Below are 9,806 nucleotides of genomic sequence, written 5' to 3'. Positions count from 1 at the left end.
TCCAGTCTCTTTCTGCTTTCTGCCTTGATGTCCCTGTGTGGCCCCTCCAGGCCTGCTGTGTACTTCTTGCCCTGCCCCCAGGGCCCCGTGAATAATAAATGTCTCTGATTCCTGTTCTCCTGTGGCCTGCTGTTGAACCCACCGACCACCAGCGCTCCTCTTAACAAGTATTAGTTCAACAAAGTCCTAACAGCTGGCCCCAGGAACAGGCTGGGAGGGTCCTCGGGGAATGACTTTTCCTGCTCCTGGCTGGCTAACTGGCTCTGCTTGGGTGGGCCGGTCTGTCTGGGGTCCCAAGCTTGCTGGCCTCAGCGGGCGCTGCTTTGCCCCGAGGCTGCTGATCGTGCAGAGTCCTTCCCATCCCAAAGTGCGAGCTGGGAAAGAAGCAACCAGAGTCCTCCTGGACCTGGGTGGACTGAGGCGGGGGGTGGGTTTGAGATGCTGTGAGTCTGTCTTCTACCTGTTGATGCCCCAACGAGTTCCCCCAGCGGGTGCCGGGCCTCAAGTGAGCGAGCTTCCCCACTCTGAGCACCTGCCTGACCGAGGCTCTGAGCACTTGTTGCCTGGGGTAATGGCCAGGACAGGAGTATGGGCTACAGTAGAGGGGCCCTATGTGCCCTTACAGGACAGAGAGACTCTCCTTCTCTGCCAGCTGTGCTCCCAGGTGGCCCCGGGACTCCTAATCTTTCCTGGTGCCATACGGGCCTTCGCATTCAGGGACCTGTGTGCCCTCTGTTGCTGTACACCTTGGCCCTCGACCCTGTGGGTTATTGTGGATCCCACCCCGGGCACATGGTGGCAAGGGATCTAGTGGCCTGATGCCAATGGTCCAAGCACCCCCTGCAAGGCCCGAGGAGGTTAGCAAGCTCCTCGCTAAAGTCAAAGCCCACAGATGTGGCCCTGGGCTGGGCAGCTTGCAGGACGCCGACATGCCAGGCCTGGGGATCCTCCCGGGACCTCTCACTGTCACGTTGCTGCAAGTTCCTCATATCCTGGGGAGGCTGATGGGGATACCCCGGAGAGGGAAGGGGCCACGGGGGGACAGCCACTGCAGACCTTTCCATTAAGGGTCTGTAAGGTCAGATCGGTGGGGGATGGTGGAGAATCTGAAACTGGAAAGTGTCGTGTGTCGGAAAGCTGCTAAGAGAGTAAATCTTCAACGTTCTCATCACAAGGGGGAAAATGCGGCAAATGTGAGATGATGTTAACTGTGCTTGTGATCATGTTACACTATACGCATCTATCAAACTGTGCTGTACAACTGAGGTTACTGTCATTACGTATCACTGATATCTCCAACATCAGTAAATAAAGGAAAAAAGAACCCATAACTTGATGCGTCTCGAGACTCGCCAGATTCTAAAGGACCTTGTGCAGCAGGAGGGGTTCGGACAGCTCCCGGCTGCTCGGTGGTGCATACCCAGTGGGGCGCCCCTCCTCTAAGCCCAGCCCCGGAACCAAGCCAAACCAGACCCACGCACAACCACAGATGGCCACGCACCGGCCCTTCAGAATACAAGACTTTCTCCTACCTGGTGGTTTCGGGGGGCAGGGGTGGGAGTTGCCTCTGGTGCCTGGAGCCAGAACTCGTATGTGCATCGGTACATCCCATTCTCCTCCTAGCACCGGCCTGAGGGAGACATGAAAGGTGACAAAGCAGGTGGTGTGGGTGGGCGGATAGCCAGACAGAGACACACACCCCCGCCCCCCCGTCACAAGCCATCTGAAGCAGTTGGGAACCCTGTGTGGCCTCACATATTCCCTTCTTCCCGGGCTCCAGGGCAGCCCCTATAGATGGGCCATTTCCCCAGCCTCTCAGACTTCCAGTGTCTGAATGGGACTCTAGGGGAGGAGGAATGTTTCTTGGAAGAGTTCCCTCCCGCACGATCTGGACCTCTGGCCCTGGTACAATCAGGTCTGCCGAGTTTTCTAGATGCAGTTAGGACACCAAGTTACAAGCCCGCTGCTTCCGAGGCTCCTTGCATTGACTGGTAAATTGGGCCCCAGAATTGGCCAGCTGAGGTTTTCAGCCAGTTCTGACACTCTGACAACAGAACCCAGAGGAGGATTCCATTGGACAGATTCTTGCTCTTGGTAGGACTCCGGAGCTTTGCCCCGGGCCTGTAGCCCGTATGTGAGACCTCCAGAGAACTCAGGAGCTCATGCATGGTTTGTTCCTCCCATCACATATTTATTAAGAACCACCAAGTCCACAGATTGGAACTAGAAGGACAGGGTCTGAGGTCTAGCTTTAAGGAGCTCACCGTGTAGTTGCGTGGGGGGTGTGGGTAGGCGAGTGGGAAGTGAGGCACATGCTGAAATTCTATTTTGGTGTCGCAGACTCTGTCACGAGAGGAGGAAGGCATGTTCACAGGTGGTAGAGGAGAGGAAGAAAGTGTACCAGGGGCATAAAGCAGCAGGAGCAAAGTCACGGCAATCCCGAAGTCTTGCCGTACTTGGCAAACAGTTGAACCAGCTGTGGTTTACTTTATAGACGGCAAAGTGCACAGACCCGAGGTAAGTATCTTGATGGGGATTTGTACACATGTATGCCCATGTCATGACCAGCCAGATCTAAATACAGAACTTCTCCGGTGCTTGTGCCAACCCCGACCCTTCTCCCAGGCAACCCCTGTTACGGTATCAGCCAGCACCGATGAGTCTGTCGTTGGCCTTATGAGCAGGGAGGCATTTGGTGTGTACTCTCCGAGCCTCGCTTCTCATAGTCAGTGTCATGGCTGTGTCTGCCAGCAGGAACACGTGTCTCTTTCTTATTGTTGTGTACAATTCTGTCACGTGAATACGCCACAAAGTTGTTGGTGTCTAGTTCTTTCTTTTTTTTTTTAAGAGGAGGAGAGAGAGTGGGGTGGGGGAGGGCAGAGGGAGGGAGAGAATCTTCAGTGAACTCCACGCCCAGCACAGAGCCCAATGTGGGGCTTGAACTCATGACGCTGAGATCATGACCTGAGCCGAGATCAAGTGTCAGATGCTTCACCAACTGAGCCACCCAGGCACCCCATCTTGTGTCTATTCCATGTTCATGAACACTTGGCTTGTTTTCGATTTTTGTCTATTATCAATAACGCAGCTGTAAACCTCTTGCACATGCACTCATTTCTCTTCAAATGGATACTGTGTGGCCAGACGTCAGAGCCGCTGTTCTCAGCCAGGGCTTCCCTCGTCCCTTGGGTGATGTTTGGCCATGTCTGGTGACAGTTTGGGGCATCTCAAGTGTGGGGGAGCAGTGGTATGTTCTTGGCATCTACTGGGTAGGGACAAGGGCTGCGGAATATCCCACAGTGCGTGGTCACCAGCAGGAACTGTTCAGCTTGAAATGTGCATGGACGCCAAAGAACCAGGTTGTGGTCCGATTTTGGAGTCCTCATACACTGTACACCGTGTTTCCATCTAGCCCATCCTGGGGAGCCTCAGACGGCTCCGGAGCAGTGAGGTTCCCCTCAGTGAAGGAGATTTCAGGACAGTCACCCCCTGGCTCGCACTGTTAGTTGAGGTCAGCCTGGTGGACGGTCCCTGGCGTCCTGCCGCTGACTGCCCGCTGCAGGGCACCCTGCACATCCCGGTTCCGCAGCGTGTAGATGGCGGGGTAGAGCAGCGGCGTGAGGCTGATGTAGATGAGCGAGACCAACTTGTCCTCCTCGAGGTCACGGCTGCTCAGGGGTCTGGCGTACATGGCCGTGGCACAGCCATAGTGGAGCACGGCCACCGTGAGGTGTGACGCCACCGTGTTGAAGGCCTTGCAGCGGCCGGCAGGCCCCCCAATGCCCAGGATGACTACCAGCACCCTGGTGTAGGACAGCAGGATCAGGGCCAGGGGCAGCACCAGCAGCAGCAGGCAAGCCGCCATCAGGACCCGCTCCTGCAGCTGGCGGTTCCCGCACGCCAGCACCAACACTGCCGGCAGGTCACAGAAGACGTAGTTGACGAGGCCACCCTGGCAGAAGGGCAGCTGGAAAATGGCTGTGGTGAGCCCCAAGGCCAGGATAGAGCCCCCAGCACAGCAGGAGGCGAGGAGGCACCAGCAGAGCCCTGTGGTCATGAGCTGGGGGTAGGAGAGGGGGCGGCAGATGGCCAGGTAGCGGTCCAGGGCCATGGCAGCCAGCAGCAGGCACTCGGAGCCTCCCAGCGCCACAAAGAGGCCCATCTGGGCAGCGCAGGTGGCTCGGGCCACCGCCTGGCCCCCCCGAGGCAGCAGGAAGCCGGCGAGCATGCGTGGGGTCAGCACTAGCGTGTAGGCCACCTCCACAGCGGACAGTGCCCCGAGAAAGAAGTACATGGGGGTGTGCAGGGCAGGCTCCAGGATGGCCAGGCCCAGGATGAGCAGGTTTCCTGCTAGCGTGGCCAGATAGAGCGGCAGGAGGAAGGCAAAGAGCAGCAACCGCAGCCCCTGGGGCCACCCAGAGAAGCCCAGGATCACGAACTCCTGTGCTGCGGTCCAGTTGGATTCTGGCCAAGAGCTCATGTCGGGACCTGAGGGGGGACAGGCGGGCAGGCCGGAGAGGAGGGTCGCGGGGGCGCATCCCTCCCAGAAAACACACGGACAGTCCCCACGCCCCTTCCATCCGTGACACCGGGCTTCATCCCCAAACTGGCACTTTCTGCCCCTTTCTGCCCTCAGCCCAGCGTCTCCCAGGAATTCAGATGTCTGGAGCCACCGTCCGCTCTTCCTCTGGCCTCCGTGCCCTGTGCACCCAGGGGTCTCTGCACACCTGTCCACCCAGTCCCCAGGTCCATCCAGCATTTGGAACGCATAGTTGCTGTACCCGACGGGCCAGCCTTACAGGGAGGAAGGTGGGGGTAGGCACCTGAGTGGACAGTGGCCTGAGGGGTCTGATTTCTGAAGGGACGGGCTCTTTCCCGAGCAGCTGGTTCTGGGGTATGGACATGGTCGATCCTGGGACAAAGCCCGGGGTGAGGGGCTGGAACAACACCAGAGTCTCCTGTCCCCAGAGGCCCATCCTACCACCTGCACTTGCCCATCCCGGGGAGGTCACACCCCAGGCTCTCCAAGGACAGACCACACACCCTCCTGCCCTCACCTGCCCTGGCCATTGTCTTTTGTCTTATTTATGTCTTCCGCTCTCCCCTTAGGGGGACTCAGGACACCCCCATGGTCATCCTGGGCCCGTCCATTCTGACTCCTTCCCGGAGAAGACGTGCACCTGCTCCGTGTTACGGCGGACAGCAGCCTTCATAAGCGGCAGCGCCAGCACCCGTGGCCCCAGCTGTGATGTGCAGCCTGAGCCCCCAGCAGACCCTCTCCTTCCTCTGAGCCGAAGACCATCAGTAATACTGCCCACACCCGCACCGGCACTTCCAACTCAATCTGTCCTGAACTACTTACTGCGTCACTTCTCGAGGAAACGTCCTCGACCTTATGTGAAAGGAGCCACACAGGCTCAGCTCTGAAGTCAGAAGTCACTGTGGATGGGCACCCCTCCCCACCCCTGCAGGACAGCTGAGCAGGAGACCTCTGTTCTCTCCCCTCTCAGGCTTCCTCTCCCCCAGGGATCACAGCAGACCCCCGCGGCCCTCCTGCCTTTAGCACTGCCCCCCTGAAGGACCCTCCGAAGACAGATGACAATTCCTCGCTTAACTCTCCCTTCTTTGCCCTTCCGTGTGACTTCTGACTTTGCCTCACGGACATCACGGGCTCCGCGTGGAGCGCGTGACACGCCTGTCCTGAGCAGACCTGTCCCTGCACACAGGGGCCTGGTTGGGGGGGGCTTCCTGAAACACCCTGCGGTCCCCACATTACTTACAGGGGAGAGCTGGGCTGACGTCACACGTGACGCGTGGGTGAGGACCCCTGTCTCCCAGGTGTCACCCTCTTGTCCCACAGTTGTCATGGCAACTGCGCTAAACTCGGGTTCCTGGATTGGAAAGTCTGAGTCATGTCTGCTGATTGCTGAATTACTGGAAGCGAGGGAATTCATTCCCATTTCTCCCAAATGTCTGCCTCCCGTCTGTGTCCCTGTCTGCGGGCCTGCCGTCCCCTTCATTCACTCGACTAAGAGACATATTCTGCTTCTCACCTTTCTCTTCCTACACCCCTGTCCTTAAAACTGCGCCCCTCAGAAACCTCATGCAAGCTCACCGGAGGAGCCTCAGCTGGCCGGACCAAATGGTTGCCTCCGGTCCTCACTGCGAAACCACACGGTGGCCATCCCTCAGGCGCCCTCAGGCCCCCCGGGAACCACCGGCCTGGGCCTCCCTCCCACCCGACCCCCTCCCGCCGCTCCTTCCTGTTTCACCGCTGCTCCCTCTTCTCATGGGTGCCTCGAGGCCACGTCAGCAGAGCCGGAGGTAGGTGGCAGACCAGTGTCACCCGGCCTCTCCAGCCTGAGGCCAAGCCCCCGAAGCCTGCAAGTGCCCGGCCTTGGTTTTTCTTCCCTAAACCCTCCCCGCACCTCTTCCACCAAGGCCTCTTGGAAAGCTGCCCGGGGACACTGACAGGGTCTCCAACTTCCCTTTGTTGGCCACGGTCCCATATTCCCTCCCAACACCGAGGGGCGTGGGGGGTGGTGTGGTGCGGAACCACGGCGTCAACCCCGCTGTGACAGTCACTGCCACACGTCCAGCCCTGACGGTGTGCTCTAAACGCGCCCCATGCACAGTAATACTGGGTCTTTGTGAGGCTGCTGGGAGGCAGACATGTCACCATCACTGTGAATTCAGATGGGGAAGCTGAGACTTGGGGCAGTCACACAGCATCTCCCTTAGCTAGAGGTCCCCAGGTTGGTCTGATTTTGAAGTCTGAGCTCTTCTCTGTGTCTGCCTTGTCTGTGGGTCCCTCCCCAGCCAGTTGTGAGGGAAAGAGAAAGGGGCCTGGAGGAGGGAGAAAGAAGCAGATTCTGAGGGGGAGAAAGAGAACAAGGCACATGACGAGGGACAGGAAGAGGTGACTGCTGAAGGCCGCGGTGACTGCTGAGGGCAGCCGCAGGCAGAGCAGGAGGGAAGCCACGTGGCCTTTGGAAGACCATCCCCACCACAAGGGGTTCATCAGGCTCTGGGCTAACAGAGACCCAGAGAGAGATAGAGACAGGGAGAAAGAGAAAGACAGAAAGGGACAGAGACAGAGATGAGACACAGAGCGTGGAGGAGAGTCTTCTATGTCCCCCAGGCTTCTGGACCTGAGACCGCCCCCGAGCCCACCACCACGGGATTTCTGCTCCACTGCAAACAGGGGTTTAAAGCTGGTGAATTCCAGCAGGGGCTTTGCTCTCAGTCCCTGGCACCCACACCCCATCTTCCGTGGCATCCCTGGAGAAAAGAGACCAAAACTTGAAAACTCATTCATTCACGCCAGACTCTGGGTCACCAGACCCCAAACTGCTACCTGAATTAAAGCCTCAGCATCTCAGCTGGCCGGGCACCTTGCTCATTGAACTACCCCGGAGGGAGAGCGGGATATGCCCAGCAGTGGCGATCTAGTCTGGGCTGAGCGGGGGACCCGGATCCTGGTGGGAAAAGGGCAAGTTCTGGCCATCGCAACATGGAACCCACGGGCCTTGTCGGTCCCCCCATCTCCTGCCCACGCCTTCCCCACAAGTCACGCCGCAGCCTGCACGTGCCACCATCTCCCGCCGCTCCCTAACCAAGCACACCTTCTCCGAGTGTCCTTCCCCACCTGGAAAGCTACTCACTCCTCACAGCCCAAACAGCAGTTCCTCTGTGGACACAAATCTTAAAGTAGCAGCGGACTACAGGAGGACTCTGCAGAAAACAGGGGGAGGCCTGGCTGCACCACATCGTTACCCCTCTTCTCCCGTGATCTCTGCCTCTGTTCCCGGGGTCGCTCGCAGTAAGCAAAGAGGGACTTAATAGGTTTCCCAGGGCCCATTTAGGGGTCTGGCTTCACCCAAAGCCCCAGGGTCTCGTTAGCAATCTTGGCCCCACGCTGCGGTGCCGAGGGGCACGGCGGTCTCAGAAGGCTCGCGGCTGAGGGATGAGCAGGGAGGATGACTTGGGAAATCTGAACTGAGGTGTCCTGGGAGAGTTGGAAACTTCTGGGCCAGGGGGACGGAGGCCACCCCCTCCCTGCAGTGATGGAGGAAATGCAGCGGGAGCTGGGGGTAAACTGGGATGGAGAAAGTGCCAAAGTTTGAACTAAGCAGCCTAGATCTCAGAATGGGGTGGCTGGTGGCGGGGGTGGGGGTGGGCACTTTCACCACCACCGCCACCGTCACCTGAAAATACCCCAAGGTGCAGAGCAATGAAACTCAGCTCCATGGACTTCTCGCCTTCTCACCGCCCCGTTGCAGAGACGACCAGAGCCCTGTGGAAATGGATGGTTCTGTAGCCTGCTCACTGTTCCCGTTTCCATTGAATTACACCTTGTTTTCCAATTGCTCCATCGTCGTCTTAACCATTTTAGGCATTCATTTTGTTTACTTTTTAAAATAGAAATTCTGGGCGCCTGGGTGGTTCAGTGGGTTATGCCTCTGCCTTTGGCTCAGGTCATGATCCCGGGGTCCTGGGATCGAGTGCCGCATTGGGCTCTCTGATCAGCATGGAATCTGCTTCCTTCCTCCTCTCTCTGCCTGCCTCTCTGCCTACTTGTGATCTCTGTCAAATAAATAAATAAAATCTTAAAAATAAAATAAAATAAAATAGAAATTCCAAGGGTGACCTTGCCTCTAAACCAGAGGCAACAGCTTTTATCAGACCCGCTTCTCCTCACAGAGATGGTCTAAGTACACGTGGGATAGCATGCCCAGATGTGGGTTGTTTGCTATTTAAAAAAAAAATATTTATTTTAGAGAGAGAGCACGTGAGTAGGGTGGGTCAGGGGAGGACGGAGGAAGAGGGGGAGAGAGAATCTTCAAGCAGACTCTCGGCGGAGTGCAGAGCCTGAAGCAGGGCTCAATCCTAAGGACCCTGAGATGATGACCTGAGTGGAAACCAAGGGTTGGACACTTAACTGACAGAGCCACCCAGGTGCAACTAGATGCTGTCACCTATTGAACAAATCCGGGCTGAAGGACATTCAGAGGGTTTCTGATCTTTGGCCATTACTACCGATACCGAAATAAATATCCTTCCTTATCTACATGGTATTTGGCAAGTGTGCAATTAGGGTCAACGGGTTTGTGCTTTTTCTTTTCTCTCTTTAAGATTATTTATTTATTTGAGAGAGAGCACACGAGCAGGGGGAGGAGCAGAGGGACAAGCGGGCTCCCCGCTGAGTAGGGAGGCTGGTGCGGTACTGGATCCCAGGACCCTGGGATCATGACGTGAACCGAAGGCAGATGCTTAACAACTGAGCCACCCAGATGCCTTGGATTTTAAATCGTATTTAAAGCCATTTTATTTTTATTTGTTTTTAAAGATTTTATTTATTTATTTGTCACAGAGAGAGAGATCACAAGTAGGCAGAGAGGCAGGCAGAGAGGGAGGGGGAAGCAGGCTCCTTGCTGAGCAGAGAGCCCGATGTGGGGTTCGATCCCAGGACCCTGACATCATGACCCGAGCCGAAGGCAGAGGCTTAACCCACTGAGCCACCCAGTGGCTTTTTAAATTTTCTTCGTTATTTTGTTAGCGATTCACATTTTACTTTCCGTCTTTATTATAGCACTAACGACTCCTGTCTGGAATATATGAAAACACCAGCTCGTCCTCCACCTTCACCAACACGATGCTGTTGGACTGTCCTCGATTTGGTAGAAATGCGCTGTCTCAGCATAATTTTAATTTGCACTTCTCTGTAAGTGAAGTTGACCTCCTTTTCCTATTTTAAAAGGCATTTCTATTTTTTGCACTGTTCATTCGTATCCCTTTCCTTCCCC

The 9,806-nt window shown here is 56.5% G+C and overlaps 1 protein-coding gene across 1 annotated transcript; it reads right to left on the bottom strand.

Moving 5' to 3' along the window:
* Positions 1-3,502: 3,502 nt before the first annotated feature.
* Positions 3,503-4,480, bottom strand: LOC116876266 (olfactory receptor 10AC1-like). The gene has a single exon (XM_032872317.1). It carries the CDS (start codon positions 4,478-4,480, stop codon positions 3,503-3,505), a length of 978 nt encoding a protein of 325 aa, XP_032728208.1.
* Between the last annotated feature and the right edge of the window lie 5,326 nt (positions 4,481-9,806).

This window comes from Lontra canadensis, unplaced genomic scaffold (genome assembly GCF_010015895.1).
Source record: "Lontra canadensis isolate GAN:19392208 unplaced genomic scaffold, GSC_riverotter_1.0 scaffold45, whole genome shotgun sequence".
NCBI lineage: Eukaryota > Metazoa > Chordata > Mammalia > Carnivora > Mustelidae > Lontra > Lontra canadensis.
This window is presented reverse-complemented; position numbering and strand designations above follow the sequence as displayed.